General features: G+C 36.3%; 1 protein-coding gene across 9 annotated transcripts in view; it reads left to right on the plus strand.

The window, feature by feature from the left end:
* Positions 1 to 25,643, plus strand: part of LOC114149993 (RIMS-binding protein 2-like) — a 73,599-nt gene that overhangs the window by 12,467 nt on the left and 35,489 nt on the right. For all 9 annotated transcript variants that reach the window (XM_028026140.1, XM_028026134.1, XM_028026132.1 and 6 more), the window contains exons 4-5: positions 21,757 to 21,846; positions 25,230 to 25,352. In XM_028026140.1, the coding sequence (XP_027881941.1) occupies positions 21,757 to 21,846; positions 25,230 to 25,352 (213 nt within the window). The remainder of the gene's footprint in view (positions 1 to 21,756; positions 21,847 to 25,229; positions 25,353 to 25,643) is intronic.

Genomic DNA, 25,643 nt, shown 5'->3' on the forward strand with positions numbered 1-25,643 from the left:
AGGAAGTACAGAAGGCCATATCATGTAGATTATTTTTATAGCAATTTTATAGCATGTTTCTTCCATGACATGAATAAGCATTTATTTGTGTGTTTAGCAAATACTTCCTCCCCAGTTGGTCCCAGATGGCAAGGTGTGTGACCCATTGTCTTGGCAACATGTCTGTTTACAGAAGCATGGAGACATAATCAGGCACATTTTGCCAGAACTTTACAGTTGCTTCTGTTTTAAAATGTTTCAGTCTTATATGAATGGCAACATCATAAATCAACAAATACATTCTAATCTAATCTATATGGATTAAAGTGTTTAATTTGGTTCCTGACATGTAGCACCTTAAAAATATTAATATCCCAGGAAATACCAGAACAAAAATACCAATTTTACTCTCATTAAACCAACAATGTTGTGAACCTTAGTTTTTAGTTCTCGCTTCAGTTTCTAAAAAGGATTGGACTTTGACTGGGCCTTTCTGACAAGAGAATATTATTTGATTTAAACTATTCCATTGAAGCTTTGGTTTTGTGTTGAGTGTCACTGTTCTGCTTCATAATGACCAGAGTTACTTTTTGCCTCTTGACTTCCTCTTTGATTATGGTGTTCTTTGGCAGACCTGTAAGTTTAGCTGCACAACCTTGTAACAGTTGGTTTGCAGTAGTGGAATGCTTGTTCCACTGCTAAGAAAAGCCCATGATATGTTCATAGCTTGGGTTATTGCTTTATAACCTAACCTTGATTTAAACTTCTCTACAGCTTTCCATCTGACTTGTCTGATGTGTTACTTGGTCTTCATGGGGAAGGTTGTTTATAAATGTTCTCTTACAAAATTCTAAGGCCTTCAAAAAATAGTTGTACAAATACTGAGATGGATTTACACACTGTTGGAGTGTGTAAAAGTAGGGTGAACATAAATGCAGACCACACTTTTCAGACTTTTATTTATTAAAAAACAACAACAAAACAATGTGCTTTGTTATTTCCCTTTACCTAATAGTTATGTATCTGTTTGTGTTGGTTTGTCACATAAAATGCATAAAAGTTTTTGTTTGAAAAAATAGGAATGAAAACCTCTGCAAAACACTGTATGTTTGCTCTGCCTTTGGGGCAGCTTTGCTCACAGACTGCATCATTCTCATTTATGCAAAGCCAGACTCAGCTGTGGATAAGTTAGGCTGAGGGAAACTCTGATGTAGGAACAAGTTTATTCTAACATATTTTCCTAAGAAGATTTGGTCTGTGGGCTTTTACTTTTTGGAATGTATTAAAAGAAAATGACAAATATGTGGATATTTTATGCTATTTTTTTAACCATCCCTTCATTGTTATCCACGTGAAGTAACAAGGAAGTTGGTCCTTTACTCCAGTGGTAACTGGGAGAGAGGTGAGGTACGCTCTGAACAAGTGGTCAAAGTGTACAATTAACTTATCAGAACCCATGCATACATGATGAGAACATGCAAACTCCATACAGAAAGACCTATGTTTTGCTATCATTTTTAGGAAAAAAAACAATACACAAATACAATATACAATATGTCAAAATATCAATGCAGTTGATTGATTCAGAACAATCAGAAAGGTTTCTTCGGAAACCAAAGACTATCGCCCAAATGTGTTTGTTCTAAATGCGGCCTAGTTCATCTGATCGCCTAAACATTACACAGATGTTTTAAACCTTTAGACTTGTTGCATGGAAACAGTCTGAAATGGAAACGTACCTCAGGTGAGGAATGACCTTCTGTGTGTTGTGTGGCTCCTGCTAAAAGGCCACAGCTGTCTCCCTGGACACCATTTCTATGGCAACAATTATGCATTGCCAGCAGCTGGTTCGCTCAGATGATAGCCCTCATGATGAAATGGGCTGTCCCGGTGAAAAGAGGAGTCCCACATCCAATAAATAATCTCTAATAGTGTTGTCTTATTCAACCCTGCAACCTGCATTTAGGCTCTTTTGATCAAAAAGGCATTGTCAGACCAGGGATAATAATAGCACAGAAAAATGTTAATTAGCCTATTTAGAACTCAGTTGGATACTAACACCACCCACAGAAATACGGTTTGCTTTCACTAACTAGCCATTTTTTTTCACCTGTATTAAAAGGAAATAATTTTGCCTTGGCTTTATATTTCCTTCTTGATTAAATTTAACCTGAAAGTGTTTTTTTAGATGTTCTGTTATAACTTAATTATGCTCAGTCCATTGCCCACTCCATCTGTCGTCTTGTTACTAAAGCACACAAGCTTTTGGCTATAGAAGAAGTGGTAAAAAAAACAACAAAAAAAAAAAACACTAAAAGAATGTTCGCAGTTTAAGAAAGGACATTCTATATGACACAGGTAGATTAAAAAGTTAAATTTTGGATCTGCTGTCACTTTTTGTTTCCACTGCTGTCAAATTGTCAGTAAAATTTCAGTAGTTTAATGTACAGTATATGCCTGCTATCCACTGGACACTTCCAGTCCTGTCTTTTTGCATCGCACTTTTCTGTGGTTGACTGTGCTCACTGACCTGGCCTGTGTTGCCTCATGTCTGTAATCACTAAAGCAGATGTGATGGACATCTGAGAGAGATCTAGTTGTGATTGAATTTAGATTCTTTTTAGATGTCAGATCATACATAAATGAGTGTCTTCCTCATCCACGGTTTTATAAAGTAAAGCAAATGTATCTATGTTCTTGGAATGTCTCAAAAATTATCTAAATTATCACCACAAATGTCAATATATCTTTATTAAGATTTCATGTGATAAAGCATTATGTCATGTCTGCATTCAGAGTAGTTGAGTCAGTCCTTTGTTGAATTGACAAAATTAGAGAATACCTAATTTTGGCACCGATTCTCTTTTGGATTTAAGTCTGAACTTTGACTTGGCAATTCTAACAGATAAATATATGACCTTTATTGGGGTTCTTAAGTAATTCTTTTTTCAATCAAGTCCAGGTTTTCTGTCGTTTCTAAAGAAAATTATCCCCACAGAATGATGTTGACACCATCAACTTTCACCATGGAGATAACATGTTCTAGTCCATGTACAGTGTTTGTTTCCTGCTACTCATAGAATTTGGCATGGAGAACAAAATGTCAATTTTAATCTTATTTTACCAGAACACCTCCATTAACATGTGATGGTTGTCTTCTACATAGCTTGTGGCACACTGCAGTCTAATTACTTCAGAAATAGCTTCATTCTCACGGCTTTTCCATAAAACTCAGGTTCATGTTGTACACAACTAGTAGTTGTAGTGTCAACATATTCTCCCACCAGAACTGTGGATTTCTGCAGCTCCTCCAGATGTGGCTAAAAGCATACGCAAATCACAATTTATAGATTTGTATTTGTAAAAGAATTAAATAAACCACATATCAGTTTATTTTCCAATTCACAATTGTGTGCTACTTTGTGTCCTAAAAGTATTGAGCATATTTTATTTGTAAAACGTTGAAACTCGTGTTAAATTTTGTTACAGTAATGATTACGTTTACAAGGTAAACTAGAAACCTCATATGATTTTTATGAAAGACATTATCTATGTTAGCCAATACAAATCAGACTAATGAATATGGCAGAAACAAGTGAGCAAACAGAAATCTCTATACTAGTTGATCTATACTAGGTTGTTGTTTCAGGGAAGGTGTTTTTAAAGTTTACATTATTAGTCACAGGACTGCTTTGACTTGAAGTTAGGTTGGATGCAAACAGGATTTCTATTTATGTATTTAACAACCAGTTGTTATACCTCACAATGCCTTATTTAGTGTCTCTTTGAGCTAAGGCTTTAAAAAGAAAAAATATATCAGGGAAAATTAGCTGAATTGTCAGTAATTTTCCAATACAATAAAAACTTATTACATAAGCACCAAGCGTTGGTTTAGTTTAAAAAAACTAGTACATGTCATCTTTAAAGAAGCTGAATTCCATACCTTTAAAACTAAAACTAAACATGTTGTATTACAAGACAGACGTGCTAAAATGTGGCAGTGTCAAAATGTAGGGCCCTCTTGGATTAATTGTAAATCCTTTTAACCGGATTAAATCATTTTAAGGGGGCAGCTGCAATTTAACCACACTCGCACATACATGAAAAAATATGCATGAGTCACTGCATATAAGCTGATGTCAGTATGATATAATTACTCACTCTGACAAAGCAGTGTAGGCAGTGTGATAGCAAGTGTGTGCCATGTTGTAGTTAATGACTAAAATCTGTGAAATAGTGAAGTGACACTTAGAAAAGAATAAAAATGAAATCATTCCACTTCACAATTTGCCCTTGTGGTGTAACATGTTATTTTAGATTGAAAACAAAAGTTTAAATGGTACCTTTTAGCTTTAAAGCTAAAATAAAACCCCAAAATAAATTTAGCTATATTGTAAATATGTAGATATAATATGACACTGTATAAACTGAAAGATGTTATTTGGTAATGAACATGTTAGCTGTGCTTTGAATAATAATAATAATAATAATAATAATAATAATAATAATAATATTACATTATATAATTCCATGCGATTTATAATGGCAAAAAATATTGCACTGATTTGTAAAATTAGAGTCTACACCAAGTTCAAGTGTAATATGGCTCTCATGTTATGATATTTGTCCCTTCACAGATTTCTTCTGTTTTTGTCTTTTGGTTCAGATTATCAGACAATTTCTCACATCACATAAAATATCTTTTAGGAAATAAACCCAATTTATCTGAAGATTTGGAATTTTTAGGGATATGGTCTTTCATTTTTGATCAGATGATGAACAGCCTGTTCAGTCTGAACACACTTTTCAATCATTTGTATGCTCTATTTTTTCACTTTTACTCATGTTTCTTCTTTTTGAAGCTCTGCTTACAACCAGGTCACAGTAGAGCAGGTCCAGATATTTGACTATGTTATTCACTTCAACTATTTATCCTGCCAAGGGGAGCATCTAATTAGTGCAGTGCGATCTTCTGCATATTCAGTCTGAGACAAATAAAGTTCTAACTGTGCCATTGCAAGAATAGTTACAAAGCAAATATGGACATTTTTTGGCAGTATCTCCTATGATTAACAAATAAGGTGTCTGAAAGTTGCAACTTTCCTGTCATTGAATCAAAAATCTGCGATAATCTGACTTGGGCTGAGATCACATAAATTACACTTCAGTATCAAAAGCTCCAAAAGGCAATGCTGGTTCAGCATTTAAAGTTGTGTATCTCCATAAGCCAATATAATGGAAAGTAGAGAGACACTCAGGCAGGATCTACATTCCACATACAAAAAGAAAACTCTTAAAATTAAGAAACATGTCTTAATTTAGATATTTATAGTTTCTTTATTTATAGTGTCTATTTATGCTCTATCTTTAGAATCGAAGGGTAAGAGGTTTTAGATGTTGCAAAACAAATTTTAAAAACTTACCAGCTTAAGTAGGAACAAGTTATGATGATTTATTTTAAGTACCGTACCGGTATGAATCTCAGTTAAAAGCCAAAATGTCAACATGTCATCTGTCAACAGCAATTTAAAAGAATAGGGAAGACATGAATTAAGAGAGAGAGCAGAAAATGTTAGCTCTACTTAGCTCTACTTCTGCTTATGTAGTGATGCTCTCTGGTTCTACAACAACATTCATCCGTCATTGGGCCTCTGATGTCACCCCTGCTTTCACAGCATGGCATTCTTTCTTATTGCTGCATTCATATTAACATTAGCCCAGTCTTAGAATACCATAGAAAATGTGCATACTTGTTCATTGTCCCATCTCTCCAATGTCCCATCTCTTGTGCTTGATAAAGTATTAGCACCCTTAAAGATTAATTCTGCTTTTGTTTTTTGTCACACATGTTTAAGTTTGGAAAATAAATTTCAAAGATAATGTGAGCAAATTTAAAATGTTATTTTAAATGATCATTTTATTTACGTAGAATCCCACAGTGATTGCTGCTAAGGCTACCTCAAACATTTATCAGGTTCTGGGGCAATTACTTTTCCTCATAGGGCCAGGTTGGTTTGGTTAAGTTTTCTTTTTTACCATAATAAATAAAATCATTGCTTGAAAACTCTCTTTTCTATATGTTACTTTTGTCTGAAATAGCAATATGTTTGATTATCTAAAACATTTAAGTGTGACAAAAATAAAGAAGAGATAGAATAAGTCTGTAAGGAAACAAATCCTTTTTCACTGCACTGTACACTGTCCATCTTTTCAGATCTCTTTGATACCTTTACATGTAGCTGAGGCTCTCTGATGTCACTGATGTTTGTGACAGTGGAGAGAGCTGATTAATTCTGTTGAGTGGATTTACGCAGCTTTCTATACATTGTTCGAAAGAGAAAGGAGGAAAGTGAGCAGAGGAGGGAGAAAGCTTGTAGAAGATGATTAAGGAAGGGTGTTAAGGAGGAGGGTCTTTGGGGGTGGGGAGATAGTGAAAGCAAAGAGAGGATAGGAAAGAGAGTGTGTGGAGAGGGGGCGGAGGAAAAGGAGGAGAGAGAGAGAACCCAGAGCTGCTGCTGCTGATGCTGCTGCTGCAGCCGTTTGACAATTCCCCACCCATACAGAGCACGGAAGAAGGGAAGAGACTACAGCAAGGAGGAAGGAAGGAGTGACTCCTCAGTAAAGATGCTCCTGTGGTAGCCAGCACACACGGTAAATACAAACCTCTTCGGTGCTGCTGTTTGTCTCTGCATCATTGTGCCCCAGTGTGTTTGTCTTAGATCTAGCTCTGTAGAGTCCTAAATATAGTGCACGGGGTTAGCATAGCAAGCAGCTGGGGAAAACCTGTGTGTGCAGTAGCTGCAGGAGGAGACAGATGTGCACAGTGAGGTGGAAAGGCGAGGAGGATTTGCACATTTTGTCTTTTTTCTGGGCTAAATGAGGAGAAAGCAACATATAGCTTTGCTGTTTCTTGACTGAAGCCGAGCCACCTGTTCGGAGATGTGTGGGTGTGTGCGGAGTGTGTGCGTGTGTGTGTTGGAGGGATGAGGGGTGGGGTTGTAGTGTATGAGTCTATTGGGTTAGTGTATTTTTTGGCCAATGTTTGTGTCTGCTGAGATTTCTTATACACCGTAGATTAATGAAGCATTTTTGTGAGTGTCAATGAGTGATAATGTTTTCCATCAGTAAAATCCTGATGCAAAAGCTGACATGATCATTTAGGGATGCAGAGAGAAAGACAAATGTTTGATGCTTACTCAAACAAATTGATGTAGTGTGTGTCTGTGTGTGCTTGGGCTTTATTGGCTCTGGTAACTTGAGCTTTTCCTGGTTTCTGACTACTAAAGGGTTGTCAGGTGCTGGTGTTGAACATTAACCCACTCAGTGCTGTGGGTTAATGTTCCCACCCAGCCCTTTAGAGTTTTGTGTGTGGGGCTGCACATGACGCTTCAGATATACTCTGACCAGCTAAATCTTTTACATCCTAATAGAACGATGCAATCAATTTAGGTACAATTTTCACATTTTTCTTGAAACAGTTTTAATGACATGCAGCTGTTGACTCAGCTGCATGTCATTTTGAAGGATTGCATTGTTTGTATTTCTGAACTGTAGATTAATACTGAGAAGTGACGCTTGTGTTTCAGCAAACAAAATGGAACATTCTTCTATGAGCATACAACAGTAATCAATAATGGGTTTTTTTCGTACTAGATTTCTTTCCACTTTTTTAAAATATAAAAATTAGTTTTATGTTATAAAAGTCAATGGAGTCAAGCTTTGGTGTCTGTTAAGATTTATTTCTGTGAAAACTAAATACGTGATTGTTTCAAAACATAGAATTATAGACATTTTCTCTCAAAAATCTATATTTTTTCGACTGTAGACCACTTTTTGTTGTGTCTCACTGCAATTGTAAAGCCAAACAGGATTATTCTGTCTTTGAGATCTATCAGAGTCATTCAAGAGGATAAATTTGCTGATTTTAAGTCCCAGTGTGATATTTCATTCAAATTTATGCCACATATGCTTGAAATTCACATAGCTTTACAGTATAGCAAATAAACACATTGTTTTAGCAGTATTACATAATCTACATTAGTAATGTTATTCTCTTAAATTTAACTCAGCACATGACTTTTAGGATGCTGAAGTATCCTTTTTTTTCTTCACAATAACAGATATTTTGTACCTACAGGGGTTTCTGCAGAGCAGATGGAATATGCTAGAGGCTGTTATAATATAACGCTTGATATAAACAATTATCAAGCTTTATTATTTTTTGCTCAGGTATCTCTGACTTAACATATACAACCACAGCCCTCAATAAACTCTAAAAACAACGTTTTTACTTTGAACACTTTGCTGAATTGATAAGCTAAAGTTAGCATATTTACCCCCTGTTTTTTATGACTTGTTGATAGTTTAGCTCACAAAATATTTCAGTATGGTTTCAGTTCATCATGTGGAGACAAAACTGAAAAGGTTGTCCACCTGCTTCTGAAACTTTGTGTTTTGCATTTACGTTGTAAACTTTAACAACTGGTGATCCAGCTGTGCAGCACACCATTTTTGTGGAAGTAAAAATGTGTGTGCTGCACATCAGCTTTTTGTATCAATTCATAAGTTGTACAATTAAATCAGACAACATAATGACTTGTTCCTTTAGCACTAATGTGGTGTAATGTTTGTGGGCACTGTTGTGGCAAGACTTATTTGAAGGAAACAGATTCAAGTAACAGGAAATAGAATGCCAATGTTATTTGGTCGACACCTGTAAGTAGTATTCTGCTCTGCGTGTGTGTAAAAAGATGCAGCAGGTAAGAAAATGACAGACACTAGGAGTTATGTTCTTTCTGGTATTCCAATACCAATCATTAAAAAAGTCTCATCTATACAAACTGTTACATATTACACACTAAAGTGCATCATTGCAACTGATAAAGCTACTATCGACATCAAAGTGGTCATTATAAAGCCTCAAAACCAATTCATTTTTCATATATTTTTGCTGTATGTCATTTAGAAGTGTGTACACTTATGAGTGTGTACTCATAAGCGTTATATCTCCTTGATACATATGTTTGAATATGTTACTGTGTGGGTGGTTGACACACCAAAGGAGAAATACTGTATGGCAAAGAGATGGAAACAGTTCTTGCACAACAGCTCTGCTTATGTCTCATTTCTTAGTACCTCAGCTCTTTATGTAATTATATATATATATTCTTTTTTTTCATTTAATCTGAAAAAGTCCTATTGTTTAAAATTTGCCCCTCTTGCAAATTTCACCAGCCCCCTTTTATCTTATTCTGTTTCTACTACTTTATTCTTATGCATCACCCTGGTTTACTGTGCCAACTGATTTCCAGTGTGATGCCTGAGGGTGAGAAGAAAAGAGTGAAAAGAGAGAAAATGGGCAAAATGAAACATGTGTTTTCAGTCCCATGACTGAATTTCTCTCCGGCTCCTCTCTTGAGATGAACACAAAACCTGGCAGCCAAAAGAGACCAAAACATGCAGGTGCTGCAGTAATCCCAGTAGCGACAGCTTTGAGGGGATGTGAAAACACAAGCCAGTAATTACATAGAATAGAGTTGAACAATCACTTAAGCGTCCATCATTGGGAAAATTTTGGTGCATCAACACCAAAATAAAAACAAAATAAATCCCTTAATGCAAAGATACACATTAAAAAGCAATAAACAAAAGTGAAACCTAAATGTGTAGTTGTGAAAAAAAATTAAAGAAGCAGTATGAGGTATACAAGCATATTTTTCCCTGGTTTAAATTTGAACTTCCTTGGCTAATAACAGGCCTTTTTTCTGTTAATAATGGTTTCTAAATTGGCAGCAGGAGTAAGTATCGTTCCTCCACTGTGGATTTCTGTTAGCCCTGTGATAAACTGACAAACTGTCCAGGTTGTTTCCCGCCTCTTGCCCGATGACAGCTGGCTTGTACAGACCCCAGTGACTCAGACGGCTTTTGTTTGCACTGCTTGTTTGCCAGCTTTCATTCACGCAGTTCAAAAGGTATCATCAGATATGTTTTGCACGTGACATTTCATTGCTACTTCTTTATCATCCTTGCTCCGACCTGAAGGAAAGCAGTTTCTATGGCAACCCCCATCAAACCCCTCCCTTTGCCAGTACTACTGCTGTGTATATATATATATATATATATATATATATATATATATATATATATATATATATATATATGCGATGTGTGTGCACTCAGGATGAGAACACATGCCTGAATGTGAGTGAATGCTGTATTGATTGCTAGCATGAAGCCCCCCTCCAAAAAGCATTGTTGCTCAGCTGGCAGGGGAAGCAGAGATTGAAACATTGAAACATTGGCAAATTCTAAAGTTGCACAGAAGTTTTATAAAGGAGAGACAAAGCACTGCAGCGGGAGAAGGCAAAAGAAAAAAAAAGGTGGGGCAGACAAGGAAAATGAGAGGAAGAAAAGGGAGTCCGAAAAAGATACCACTTATTATTACTGAATACACTGTGCTACTTTTCTAGCTTTTTACCTGATTTACACATCTTTTGTTCAGATCAACTCATTCTATGTTATGATTATTTACTATTTATCACATATGCTTCTTGTTTGGCTAAACATCAGCAAAAGCCTTTCTGACTCTAAAGGTTGACTGGGATGCATATTAAAGTTGGGCAGTGTCCATTCTATAATACTTTTATATAATCCTAAAAAATACTGGCCTGCACACTTTCACAGCCTCTTTAGACAGCCTTTTAAAGCTGTAGGTAGCTGTAGGTTACTGTGAGACTGTTGTAAAACAACATTTTTAACATTTTCACCTCAGTCAGACCATTTATCATTCTAAAACCAGGACAAAAAGACTATATAAATTTAAAGTGTCTTATTTCAAATCTGCAGCGGATTTGTAATCAAGATGTTCAAAACAATACTTTTGCTATTTTTTGATATTCAGATTCACTTAATGTGTGTAGCTTAGTAGCTTCAAAATATTTGCCTTCAAAAACTTCATTTTTATTTTATTTTGCTCCATGATGCCAGCATGACACTAGCAGGCAAGGTGAGGCCTTAGGCAAATGAGCATGCTGATAATGGCGTGTTTAATTCCACATCACTAACGTTCTCTTTTTGTGTCCCTTCTAATTGTTTGTTTTAGTTTTTTTCCCCTTCCTCTCCCTTCCTGATTACGCATTTCTCTCACAGTCAGGACTTTCCATCCCTCTAAATAACCACCTGAACACAGTCTCTTACCTAAATACTTCCTGTCTTGTGCCTCTGTCATTGACTCCGTCTTCTTTCACTCTTCTCTTTCATTTAGTCCCCAGTGTTTTGCTCCTGGAATGACTTGAATGATTAGGACAGAAGCCTACAGTGGGGGGAACACAAAGAGCAACTAAATGGAGAGAAGGGAAAGGGGGAGAGGAGTACACCATGTCAGGAAGGAAAGGCGACATGACAGGACCTGTGCTCCTGTAACAGTCACTTATTGTTCTGTGTTATTGAGTCCTGCTCAGCAGAGACTTATGAGTTACTCCTATTCAGTGTTTTGTGTTTATGTTTTTTTTAAATCTTAATTTTATGTTGCAATATGATTATAATTTTGAGGCCCACGTGACTGAATATTTTTCTATTATGAAGAAGAAAAGATAATTTATTTCAGCAAAGATTTCACTTCTAAGGCCAATATATGCTAGAACTGCAAGAAGATAATGTGATCCATCTGTTCTTGTGGCTTGTTCTTGAGAAATGTTCTGGGTAAAACTTGTGGCGTTTATTTAATATTGTGGGATTGATAAGAAATTTAAAGTTGATGTGGCTAATATGCTGATAAAATTCATTTCTGCTAGCGTTCCTGTAAATGTATGACAATTCTTAGTCAGGCATAAGCAGAGTACTTAAAAACCATTAGTTTAAACCATGTTTAAACTGTGTTGGATGGACAGATATGTCTGATGTGTTGCTTGGTCTCCATGATGCTGTTTGGTTATTAATTTTCTCTAACAAACTGTTGGATTTTGGTTACTAATAAGGTGATATTATTTAGGGGCATCAGGTCAAGTGGTCTAAAACAATTTGGCATGCTTTTCAGATTTTAATTTGCAGAACAATTGAAACTGTGTTTCCCTTAATTCCAATTCAAAGTTAATTACTAATTTTACACAAAATCCCAATAATGTACATTAAAGTTTGCAGTTGTGCCAAAAAAGAAATTCAGAAAGTTCATGGGGTATCAACATTGTTTTAATTTGCTAAAGATCTTACACGACTGCTCCATGTAGACTCAGCAATTCAGGAGTGTACTACAGAGAGCTTCCCTGCCTAGTGCATGATGGGTAAGAGCTACAATATTATAATGAATTCTGAGCTTCTCTGGCAGTGGAAGGAGGCCAACACTAGCGTAACATATTCTCTGAGCGCTTTTGTTTGTTCTGCTCAGATCAAATAAAGGGAGAGGCATCTGCTCAAGAGTACAAAACAAAAAACATTTTCACATCCCTTATGTCTAGGATGGTTATTAGAAAACACTTTTTAAGAATATATTTGAATGTCTAATGAAATTAGGCTTTGTGGTAGTAAAAGCACCTACTCCACTATGCCTCTCCTAGCCTACTGTACTGCTAACTGTGCAATAAGGTCACATATAAATTATTTACCACTTGTGCAGTGTGTTTCCCTTCAGATTGGGGTCATGCGATTGTGTATATGTGGAAACCAGGTGTTTATGTCTATGAGAGAACCAAACTGAGAGCGGTGTGCATTTCTTTGGATGCCGACGTATGCGCTTCCTTACTGCCATGTGACTTTTTGTTTTAGGGAGAGCTTTATGGGAATTGTGTCTGCTTGAGAGTTTGTGTGCTGACTTGTCTGTGTCTGTTCGAGTATGCGTGTTCTGCGCACGAAGGCCCATCCAAGCACATGTAATCCCTTACCAGCTTCCAGGCTCTTCATTAGAATTATTCCGATCTTCTTCAGAACTTATTTTACGCCTTTCTGATATCCTCTGTTTGTCCTCCGGGAACAATGGGTCCTCCTCGCGTCAAATCTGTTGTGGCATCAATGAGACTTAAAGCTTCACTGCCCACTTCTGTGGAGGCTAGTGTCATTCTCGCATTCTTGCTCCTGAGGTCTGCATTTACATCACACATTAAATTCAGTGCTATGCACACTTACCGTAGGGAAAATGATGGATTTCCCTGAAGAGCTTTACATACGCGGTCCAGCTGGATCACCTCGTTGTATCAGTTAAAGTTTGCAAAAACTTTCTTGTTTTTACTTATTTTTTTTCATATTACAAACATCCTTCACATTATTTTAAAATTGTTTTTCATATCTTTTACAGATTGCAGTGAATAATGGTTTATTTACTGATACAGGATAGCTGGAAAAAAATATTAAATCCAATCACAAGTTTTTGAAATCTATTCCCATTTTAAGCTCAGAAGTGCTGAATGGACAGTATTTAAATATGAAATATTTAAACATACTGAAGGAACTGCATACTCATATGACAGAGCTATACGTGATGGCATTCACTTAAATATGATGGTTACATTTTTCCATCATGTGAAGTGGAAACCTGTTTGGCTTCAATGTTGTCCTGCAAGAAAGCCTATGGGGAATCATAGTAAGGAGAAATAGTGTCAATATTCACTCTCTAAATGTGTAATGAAAACAGCAACATTTAAAACACTGCTTAATACTCTCATTGCTAAAAACAACAAAAGAGAAAAACTAGTGACTTTTCACTCCCCAGTGAACATTCTCCCTCCTGAGGGTCAGAAAGCTGTTCTGGTTGGGAAGGTCATGGTGTGGGTGGGTGAATTAAAATCTAATTCAACTGATGATGATGCTAATGCCTCTGAATGTGACTCAGAAGCATAATAAAAAAAGCCTTAAGAAAGGAATTTTGTTTGAGGTCGTCATCATTAATGTTTGAAAAAGGTGTTTGGTTATGTAAATGACACCCCCATACCTATATTGTAGCTGTTCAAATAAATGTGTGAAAATGAATGAGTAATCAATCTCATTTTCAAAGATGCTTCTGTCATGTTGCACTTGTTCTGAGATGATTTGCCTACTGAAACCATTAACTTTCCCTCACAAGTAAGTTTTAATTCTCCAAGAAAATTAGCTTAAACAAACATTGTTTGAGACATGCATATAACACTTAGCCAAGTGCAAATATATGACAGAATTGAGGTTAAGGTGAACATGTCCCCATGTTGAGGAAATGATTATCTTTCCTGACCTGTAGCAGCGTTGTTCTCTTCCTGCCAGTTCCTCACACTACTTCATGCTTTAAAAACTGACCTTTCTTCACAGAAATGCTGACAACCTGTGCACATGCTTAGACTCCATATCCCAGGAAGTTCTTGAATTAAGCAGCAGATTTATTTATTTATTAAAAACAATGAACACTTGTAAGAAAGGTTTTTTATATAAAAATAGGTAGCAAAGATGAATTTATAAAATTTATGAGACATTTATATTTTTGCTTATAGGTGATGGGGTATTTGGGGTGTATGGCCAATGCTTTCAGCTGATTTTAATGTTTTACTGACTTTTTTATGCCTACTCAACTTTCTTTGAACATTGACAGATTTTTCTCATATTCTTATCCATTTGTATGGTCTTTGTTTGTTAAGCAACTCACTTCTAACCTATGAGTCATTCAGACCCAAAAAGTCTTCTAACCCCAATAAGCCAGTTTTATGTCAACATATACGAGACAAATGAAAATGCAACTGATTTTAAGCTAATATTTGAGCTTGCTTGCCAAAACAACTGAATTTTGTTGAAATTATTGAGTTCCAAAATAAGTCGGTCAAACACACCATGCTGTTTCCGTATCAACAAGGTGATTTCCATAGTGATATAAACTGTAAACCTGATATTCCACTGATGGTTGACACATCCCCTAGCTCCTTTGTCCAGTGTCTGCTGGATTTGTCCCAGTGCATAAAAGACTTAGTTTTCAGATATTACACATTTGCTGTCAGTTGTTTTTCAGTTTGATGTCTCCATCTGCTTTTTAAATCACATATTGAACAGCATGCCAACATGGATGTCATTGCTTTGCTGCAGAACGTGGATGATTTGTGGTAATTGATGGAGTCATAAATTTTGGTCTTTTGCAGGAATTCCTGAAGGAGATAGTCCAACCATTAGTGGGTGACCTTATACTCAATCTCATTTCAGTTATGCAGCAGGACAATGATCTAAAACACACCAGCAGTTAAGTCATCCACCATGATGGTGAATTTAAGTTATTATTATCCTTTTGATAAATGCCTTATTATTATTCTCTTTTATGTCAGTCTTTCTTAATACCCTCTCTTCAATCTCAGTGACACACACTTAAAGTGATATACACTTAATGGTGTGTGCCACTTTCATATTTATTTTTTAGTTCTCGCCAACCTTGGTAACTGTGAATGTTTAGGATTCAGATGAAAGGGCTGAAACATGTGGGTTCATTAGAGCTTGAGGCATCTGTAATTTTAGTTATGCAACCATTTGAAGCTCCTGCTCTTCCTAACACGTACATATGTAAATGTCCATTCACGCTTCACTGTTTTGATAGAACCCACTGCCATCTGCAGCCACAGTTTACATTGTAGAAATGACCTCAGGGGCCGTATGACTGCAACATACTTGCGTGTGTGTTCACATATGAACAAGGGTGCACAATACTTTGCACTTTAACTCTATTTACCACACATCTATGTTTTATAAATGAGGCACCTGTAGAGACACATTCAACCAAAGGGCTGAGGGAATCCCAGTTGATATTGCTTTGAGACAACAAGGGGAATATTTTAAAAGGATGTGATGAATAATCTATTGATGACATTATGCTGACTGTATTGCTTATACACCATCACTCTAAATGGGAAAATTTGCCCTACACATATATATGGGTCAGCTTCCCTTGCCTGATGTCATGTTTGTGTTATAAACCAAAAGCAGGACCCAGTATGAAGAACATTATAAATGGCTGATTTCCAAATGCTTCTTTAAACAGTCTGCCAAGGAAACTAGTGTTTGGCTGCAGATCTAGTGTGTCTCAAGTCACGCCCTTGTGTAAAGATGAACGCCTGCTACAGTAAGCCCTTCAGAGGGCAGAGTCTGGGTAATATATATCATACTGCTGTGTAGACCTGGCTAATGCTACTCTATAAATCCTCCAAAATGAGCCTCCTTTTCTCAGCCAATTCCTTAAGTGGGGATGTACAGTGTCAGTTTACAGTCCTCTAAAAGTTGCCATTAACCTTGCCAGTGTGTCCTATGTTGAAATATGTTGAAAACAACTCTATGTTCAGTAAATTGCAATCTGCAGTTAGCAAACCGGTCTTCCTTTATTTTGCTCAAATATCTTTTGAATGTTACAGTACAGATAATTTGAGATTTGTTAAGTTTAGAAAGACCCCTGAATTGTTGTGACCAATTCTTGATCTCCTGTCTTTTGAAGCTTTTACCTACAGAAACCTATACTCACTGATTCTTATTTCTCTTTAGGGGTATGTGAGAGAGGAATTACAAAATAATCACAGCAGTGGCATCTTAAGGATCTCATATTATTTGATATTTTTGATAGTCTAGTCATCTAGTTGCTAACTTTGTTGCCTTACAGAAGATTTGATGAATGAATCCCAGCCAGAGTCTTTTGTGTGTGGTTTTGATATTTCATAGATGCATGGGGTATTCCAGCTTCCTTCCATCATCCAGGAACATTCATGATAGATGAAATGGCCACTTTCCCTTTTGGTGTATCTGTATTTATTATTCCATGTCTTTATGCTTCTGTGTGATGAAGTACGACCCTGCTTGGGTGTACCCTGCTTTTTGCCCATTGACCAATGGAGGTCGACACCTCTACCGTACAATGATTATATGGATATTATTTATTTATTTATCTACTTATCTTTAACAAATACATTTTTAATTTTTATAAACCCAAGCAGAGCATTGCAGTCCCATTACTACAACAACAGTGATACTCCCAGTATACTTATGGCTGCAGACATCCTTACAGAGTTGGATTTATGTTCAGTAACTAACTTCCACCCATTTCCCAAGGGCATTATTTCCACCCATTTCCTAAGGGAAATGGGTGGAAATATTACAGTATTACAAGAAGAATAAATGAATCCTAGTGTTTTACTATAAAGCTACATGCTGTACTGGACCTCAATACAATACAATGTTTTGAAAGGGCTATTTTTTATGATAAGATAAACCGAAGGAGCTCTTCCTTCACATTTTTAGTAAGATAAAATTTTAGTCAGGAATTTAGTGTTTAAAAAACCTTTTTTGTGGCCACTTCTCCTGCTTGAGAAGCAGCACACACACAATAATTTGCATGTGTACGTGGGTGCTGTTTGTGCATGGCTGCCTGTCAGAGCTGAATCTAATAAATACCCCTGTCTGCTGTGGGGTCATTTGGCAGGGGAGTGAATGCTGATTATTATGTTTCCCCTCACAGCCAAACTCCACATTTTATTTTGGGTTATTTTGTTTCCATTAACACGTTAAAAAAGTCCCTAACATGGGATTTGTTGCAGATTTAAACTGAGGAGCTGTCCTTTGTCATAAATCATTCAACCATGTAACAGTTCAAATTAGGATACAGAAAAACAGGAAGTTTATTTAAGTTTTTATTTATGCACATACATATTTAATAAAAATCTATTAAATTTGTATTAAATATATTTACTTCAAAAATTCTGTTAAAGTTCAGTATATGTACCATTTACTTGAGCTTAACTTAAAGTAAAAACACACTATGTTCATTCTGAGAATCTGGTAAGAGGCTGTTGTACAAAAATACAACATGTAGCTGCCAAAATTCTGCCTTCTTGCAAACTTAAGTATGCATTTTCAAATCATTTTTGCAAAGCTCATGCTTTTTATAATTTGGACACAAGTTTCATATGTGTTTGAGGCTTTACTTGTGCCCACACTGAAGAAAGCCGATGTTGTCTGTGTCTTTCCACTCACAGCTTAACTGGAACAAAATGTTTCGTACATGACATCTAATTAATGGCAATCCTCCTGGGGAAACAGCAGCAATCCTCAACCCACAAAAAGCCCATTTAAACTCATCAGGAGGCATCCCACAAATGAGTGTGTGCAGGATTTCACCCTTTATCAATTCTTCATCCTAACAACATAGCCTGTCATGGTTATAATATTAGTGCATTTTAGAATTGCCCCATATTTATAAAGAAAGCAATCTTAAAATCCCATTCTCATAATGGGAAGATGCAACAAAATTAATTATAAGATCAAATTCCTGCTCCAATCATCATTAATGTATACTTAACATATCCATAATTTGAAATAATTAACATTTCTTTAAAAAGATTTAATTTACATGAAACAAATAATAAGAAATACATCATATAAAATTTTTTAATGCTTTATGCTTCAAAACAGCAGTAAGAATAGAATTACTGCACTTCTGTAAAAATATACAGAAGCAAGAAATTGTTAATCTTTTTACTTTGGTTTTCTGTTTTGTCTTATTGGTTGGTATTTTTGTATTTATTTGTCCATATTTTAGTGAACTACTGAGGAGTTACTCAAGTTCATATATATGTGAAGGCAGACCAGAATATAGCATAGATGCACAGAAGCTCCTGGGGATTGTCCACTGTGAGCAGATTTAGTTTTTTATCGGTTACGGATGTAAAATTCTTATTGGGGTTGTGCTAGAACTGCACAGGGTGTGTAAACATATAGATGCAGAAGAAAGATGAAGGAAGACAGAGGTTGTCAGAGTGAATTAGGCTCTAGTACTGTTGATTTATATGTCTCTAAGCATGCGTGCTCTCTCTGAATGCACATATTGATCTCAAATTTCACAACCATGCAAAGATTCACACATAACAATTTTCACTTGGAGTCCCTGTTCTGCTTTTTCCTAAAGAGACACCCTTGTTAGCGCCTACTTTAAATATTCGAAACAGATTCCTATGTTGATTTGCGCATATTGAAGGTCTGAATTGGCATAGAAATGTGTGTGTCCCTTGGCTTCGCAGTCTAACAGTGTGTTTACAAGATGTTACAGAGTGCTAAGTGAAGCTGTGAATGTGTGATTTGCTGGAAGTGAGAGGAAGTACAGAAACAGTCATCATATTCGCGGCCCTTAAAACATGTATTTTTAAAGGTCATTTTTTGTCCAGTGTTTTGTTCACATTTTTTTTTGTGTGCTGAAATAATCTCAACTGAACTTATTTTTACTAGACAAGAAGGTTGATTGATAGCTTGAGGTTTGCCACACCCACTTACTCAGAGTTAAAGGAAAAGGTACAATATCCATTGTGGTTACTACTACAGCTGAGTGTGATTTTCTGCAGTTTGCACCGACTCTGTGTTGCAGTGACAGTTATACAATCAGAGCAGAAACTGGCCTTACTCACTGTGCTTTGTGTCTTCCTGCCCTTGCCAATGTTTTGGCTTTATTCTGTCTTTCTTCAACATTGCTGCTGTCTCTGTCTGCACACGAAGAGATGAATGAGCACAACAGCCTCCCATTACTCTCTTTCTTTTCTCTCATCTCGGCCGGTTTATTGAGCTCCTCAAATATACTGATAAATTTGATCAAAAGCCCCTGAGCTGCTCAATCTTTTCTTGCGCAGAAAAATATTGGATTCTCTTTTGCTGCAGGTGGGTTCAAGGGAGCATGTTGCAGTAATGTAAAAAGTGCATCCTGAAATTTGTAGCTCACTGCAGCTCTTGTATGACAAATAAAAAAAACAGCTCAATGCCTCCGTCTTTGCAGAAAGTGTTGATAAAATCAGACATACTTTTTTAAAATCTCCATGCTAATGAAGGTACACTCTTACACAATAACCAATTTGAAGTTGGATCAACTAATCCAACTAATCCAAAACTATTTGAAAAACAGCCTAATTCCAAACACAAGAATATTTTTGTTTTAAAATGCATGCAAATGACTAAAAATACTGATTCAGTAACAAAATAGTTCTACATTGATTAAGTGAAGTGCAGATATAATGTGAGAGACTAGAAATTATAATCTCTTCTTCTTTTTTGCTGCCTGTTTACTGACCAAAAGACCATCTTATTCTTGTAGTAACACAATCCTAATGTTAGTGTACATTTATTAAGTAAGGAAAACCCCAATATCACCTGTGCTTAACTTATTGACTCCTCTTACAATAGTTCTAAATTAAATTTGACTGAAGCACTTTGTAAAATTTATGCTGAGCTTTTCAGCAACATTCAAGTGCTAGATGGTCAATGATGTTGTAGGTTGGTATCTCTTCCGAAGAGTCTGGAAACCCTTAAACTATGGAACATTAAGAAATCTTTTGAAGTATCAGGACATTTTACATGTACAAATAAATTAAAATCATAAGGAAAACTAAAAATGGATCATCCCTGGGTCTTTCAGCAAGATAATGATCCAAAATATATGGCCAAATCAGTTGAGGGTTGATTTTACAAAACAAAATCTATCCTATTTTATGACTCCTTACCAAAGTCTTGTTCACAGCAGCAAGAGTATGTTGGAAAGAGCACCGAAGGAGACCCAGAAATCCTTAAAGCTTTAGTGAAGCGATATAAAAGGAAAGGATCAAATATCCCTCTTTTTGTATGCTCTAATCTTGAGACACATTATAGGAGAAAATAGGGCTGTACAAATTTAACAGCAGGAGTGCCTATAAGTGTGGTACCAATGTTTTTTCCTAAAATTGGAATAAATGTGATCCAATTATAGGCCGGAATGTTCTATGTTTTTCAGTGAAATACTGTGCTACTGCATTAAAACTTTATTTATTTGAAAGCTTTACCTGGGGTGCTGATAAATATGGATAGACTATAAAACCTTCATTTTAATAATCTATTCTATTTATCCTTAGGGATAATAACTTCTACTTTAATGAATTCATGTTAAAAAGTACATCCTGCTTGTTTGATTTGTCTGTATTACCAGGAAGCTTCCGAGCTGTTATTGACTCCTGTTGCTTAAAAGCTGATTAGGGAACAGAGCTGACTGTTCCTATTAATGGCACAGTTCAACAGTGGATGGCTGAGAATGACCATCAGCAGAATGAAGTGGTATTAGGTGCAAGGATATGGTCAGTCACAGTGAAATCACTCTTGAATGCTCATAGCTGCGAGAGGAGGAGAGCGCTGCCCTACTTTGAGTCTGGCATAATTACATAATGCTTGAGTACCTGCAGCACCAGCAGCATGACAACTTCTGACTGTTAATGTGAACTGTGGAAAGAGCAGACAGGTTCTACATACTTCTCAATCCTTTTTTTACGCCTTGCAATTTAATTTCCTCTCAAGAGTCTTATGTGCCTGTTTACGTTCTTTGCTTTTGACTGACAGGCTGTCATTCTTTTGGTTTTAATATCTAACTTTAAACAATTTTGTCCCACTTTTTTGTCATCCTCTTTCCCTCCATCTATCCACCCCTTCCTCTCCTATCCTCATATTCCAATTTTCTTGTCTGTTTTAGCTGTCCTCTTCAACTGCCAATGCCACATACCAAATAGAGGGTGACAGCATACAGCTGTGTGTTTTGTACCCTAGACAGGATCTTAGAGAAAAGCTTATCTGCATGCACACACATTAACACTCACAAACACGGTGGGAGACGGAGGGAGGGATCGGCACTAACCTGAGTCTTTCATCTGCCGCTTATGTAATCACTTTAAGATGGAGTGGTTCTGTGTGGCTTCCATATTTTATATAGTTAGACATGAAATCATTAGAGTAAAAAAGGTTTCTATGATAATATGACAAGATGGTAAACTTCTCCCTTGGTGCTGGATCTTCTTCTTTTTCCAGAAAGCGAAGCTCCATGCTGCCTTGCAGGAAAGAAATCGTCTGAACCTCGAGCTGATCAGCCACCAGCTTAGGGCATCCAAGCATGAGCAGGTGAGGATGTTCACATATTTTATGTACAAATTGTCCACTACAAGTACACACACCTTAGAAGATTATCAATTGGAAGATATTTATTATTTTACATGGACCTGGGCCAGGACCAGTATCAAGTAGAACTACACAATAAAAGGAAAAAGTGCAACTGCAATACTTTATTTCAAAGTGTCAAACTTTAATACTGTGACAACTACATCTATTGCTGTTAACCCACACAGACTCTTTTCTTAAATTTTTTTTTATCACAATGTTCCCAATATTCCATATGAGCTTTAGCATGAATATAAATGCTGATACCTGCAAATGCTACTGCTATTCTTCATGCATATGATCCTACCAAATGTCTGTCATGGGAGTCCTTTGCAATTAAAATACCACAAATATTAATATCGTGATGAAGATAATGATAAGATATATTGTTGCAGAGAGCTTTCAGTTTCAGAACCGCTAAAATTTTCAGTCAAATTGTTTAAGGTTAATTTAATTAAAAAAAAAAAATAATAATAATAATAAAAAGTAACAGGAAAAGGGCCAAAGTGACTGGACCTTTCACCAGCTTTACAAAGTAATAAAATGCTGTCACTTATACTGTATGTCACTAAATTCTGCTAGTCAGCTGGCTGAACGAAGACCAATACAGATTTCCTATTCAGTTGGAAATATAGAAAAATAAATCTGCTCCTAAATATTTCTCGACTCATGGATTGCTGCATAAAGCAGCATCACCCATCTCTCATGTTACGGTAATGCTGTTTTAAAATACACTCGGCAGCTGCGGCGACATATCTATGAAATAGCCGATTGCAGCCTGGCTATCCGTAGCCCGCCTAATTTACAAGCTAATAGCAGGTTTTACACTTGGACTGTTTTATAAATAGAAGAACAGAAAAAACAGCAGGGCATAATATTCTGCAACTGAAAACTACTATGAAACCAAGTTAGTATTTATTCTATATTATTTTTCATATCTGTGTATCCCAACCAAAATTACAATTAATGTATTTTTTAATAGCATAACTAGAAAAATCATGCAATTTTCTAATCTGCAGTAAGAATTATTGTTGCATTTCTGCTTTTTCCACTTTAAAAAGGTAAATCCACTTTCTTGATCTTCATCACCAACTTCATGGCACAGACCATTTTCTCTTGTTGTCTAATCTTTACTAATCTCCTGAAAAACTGCCTAGAACATAATTTAGATAAAATGTGCAACTTCTGAATAGGACCAATATCACCTATCTTTCTCCTTTACTTCCTTGTCAAATGAATGGGATGTTTTTAAGAAGATACCTCCCATTTAGACTAAAATCAGAGTAATACACCTGCAGCATCCATTTGTTGTTGGCCAACCCATGATTCATATGTTATTTGGGACTTTTAGCCTAATTAGCAACTGCTATTTCTTGCTAGTTTTGCTTAGAGTGTTAAATAAATGCTATACATTTTAGTTTTATATTTGTGCACAATGTCTTCTGATGGTGTGAAATTGTGGTAATCTTACTCCAATATAGTCATTCTGTGAGAATCATATACCTATTTTAGAGTCTTAGCGAGGTAGTTGTGTATCTCCATATGACTTACACAATACCTTATAAATGGATTAGTGACAAGTAGTATTTCCCGCAGATCAATATGACTGGACCAGTGGGTAATCTAATGATGACTCATCAGGTTACAAACATTTTCATTTAATACTCGTTTGGGTTCCTTATATCATTATTTTTCCATCTTCTCTCTTAATAATCTTTGTTTATGTTGACCCAAACATTCAGCCACTGCCCCTGGATTTGTAACTACAACCACAAGTGTTGTAATGGAGACAATGGCACACTGAGATAGATGCTTTGGCAATAAAAGTGACTTTCAGAATGCGGGTGGAGCAGTGTAGAGAGGTGTTGACATGTGTCCAGGAAGCCCTGCTTAGACCTCTTGCTCCATTAATGATGCCATCTGTGCACAGACAAGGTGGGCATGGAAACAAAATAGAAATGGGGCTAAAAGCGTGTTCTTTCCTGCCAGATTTGTAGTGGGAGGGTAGGAGGCTTGTAGGGATGACTGCGGGAAGAACCTTGTTTGGATGAAAGGTTCTTATTGAAAAAAGTCATAGAAGATATTAATACTTCAGATATCAAGACAGTGGTGATGTAAATGGTTGAGAGAGCTGTAAACATAAACTTGGTGGTTAGCCAGTATGTCAATGTTTTTTGACAGTTGTAATAAAATAGAGGATTGCAGCAATTGTTTTACATGTGTGAAGATCTTAACAGATTTCAGAGCATGCCCTTTGCATTTTATCCCTCTCTTATATGAAGAGAGTGGGTGGTGAATTCAAGGGGTTCGGCTTGCAGTTTGTGCAACTGGATGTCACTGATTCCTGTACACTTCACAATTAAGTGAATGAGTTTAAAATGTATTTGTTTCTCAGTATTTTACTTAGAAAAAACACATATTTGCTATGGAGGCTTAGGATTTTTTTTGTTTCACAAATGGTCAAATTGACAAGAGGAGCTCAATGATAGCTAGAAAAAAGTGTGTGGTTGAGGTGATATGATATAGGACTTTTAATGTATGGAACCATTGTTTGATTTTAAGAATCACTGACGTTGTGTGAAATATGATCATTCCACCATGTAGGAGTGCAAAACATTATTCGCTTTTAGTAATTTTTCTCATTATTTTTTGGGTATACACATGACGTATCTGGAATATGTATATCTAACAGAAGCAGCATGTAAAATATTGATAATATTAAACATAATAAATGCTAATTAATGGTAATCTGTTGCTTTCTTGTCCATGCAAGCATCAGAAGAGTTAGTTCCCTTCAGCAGCTCCCGCTACTGTCACAAATCCCACAAAATAAATGAGCTTGGTTTCTTTGCAGCTGTCTAATTGTGTGCACTCTAGGTGTGCGAGCTTATCTATTGTGCTCTCCTCAGTTTTTTGGTAATTAATGAGAAGATGAAGGTTGCATGGCTGATGGGTGGCTCAGCTCAATCTTGTAAGGCCACCTTAACAAGAACCAGCTCAAGGCTGATATTAAAGCGAAACGCTGGGTGCTCAAGTCAGCAGCTCAAAGTCATCAAGGATAAATGGAAATGTCCTGATTAATTTCTCTTCAGATTGTGAACTTAAAAATCATGCCTCAGACCAACAAGATAGAACATGTAATTTACTATAAATTTAAAACATAGATCTGGTGCAAAAAATATTCAGAAAACACACATTCTTTTTTTTCCATTCTAAAAACAAATCTGTTGGTTACATTTCATAACCTTCAGTTTCTGGTTTGCGGCTTGCTACTTAAACTTCTCTAATTATTTCTCATCCTTTCCTGTCTAATATCTGAGCTCTGTTTGGGATTCATGTGCCTCCAGGTGCGATGCGACTATGTCCAGCTGAGACAAACGTTTGCCACAGTGAGCCGGGAGAAAGACAAGGCCCAGAAGGAAAGGAACCAACTCCAGGCCAAAGTCGAAAATCTGGAACATGTGCTTAAGGTAAGACCTACTATATAACTCTGTGTCTTATTGACAAGCTACGTTAGATAATGACATACTGAAATCACAATAAATCAAATAGGGTTTTAAGAGATTTAAAAGACCTCTGACTGTGTTGACACATTTAACACAATTAAACTATCTAACATCAAGTGTCTGTTACTTGAAAATAAACCCATTCTGTTCAACTCCGCAGACAAAGTCTGGAATTTCAAAAACATGAATACATAAATCCTGTGAGCATCCTCCTGATGGTAGTTGGTGGCACTTGACATTATTTTGGGAAATTGA

This window comes from Xiphophorus couchianus, chromosome 8 (genome assembly GCF_001444195.1).
Source record: "Xiphophorus couchianus chromosome 8, X_couchianus-1.0, whole genome shotgun sequence".
In the NCBI taxonomy this organism is placed as follows: Eukaryota; Metazoa; Chordata; class Actinopteri; order Cyprinodontiformes; family Poeciliidae; genus Xiphophorus; species Xiphophorus couchianus.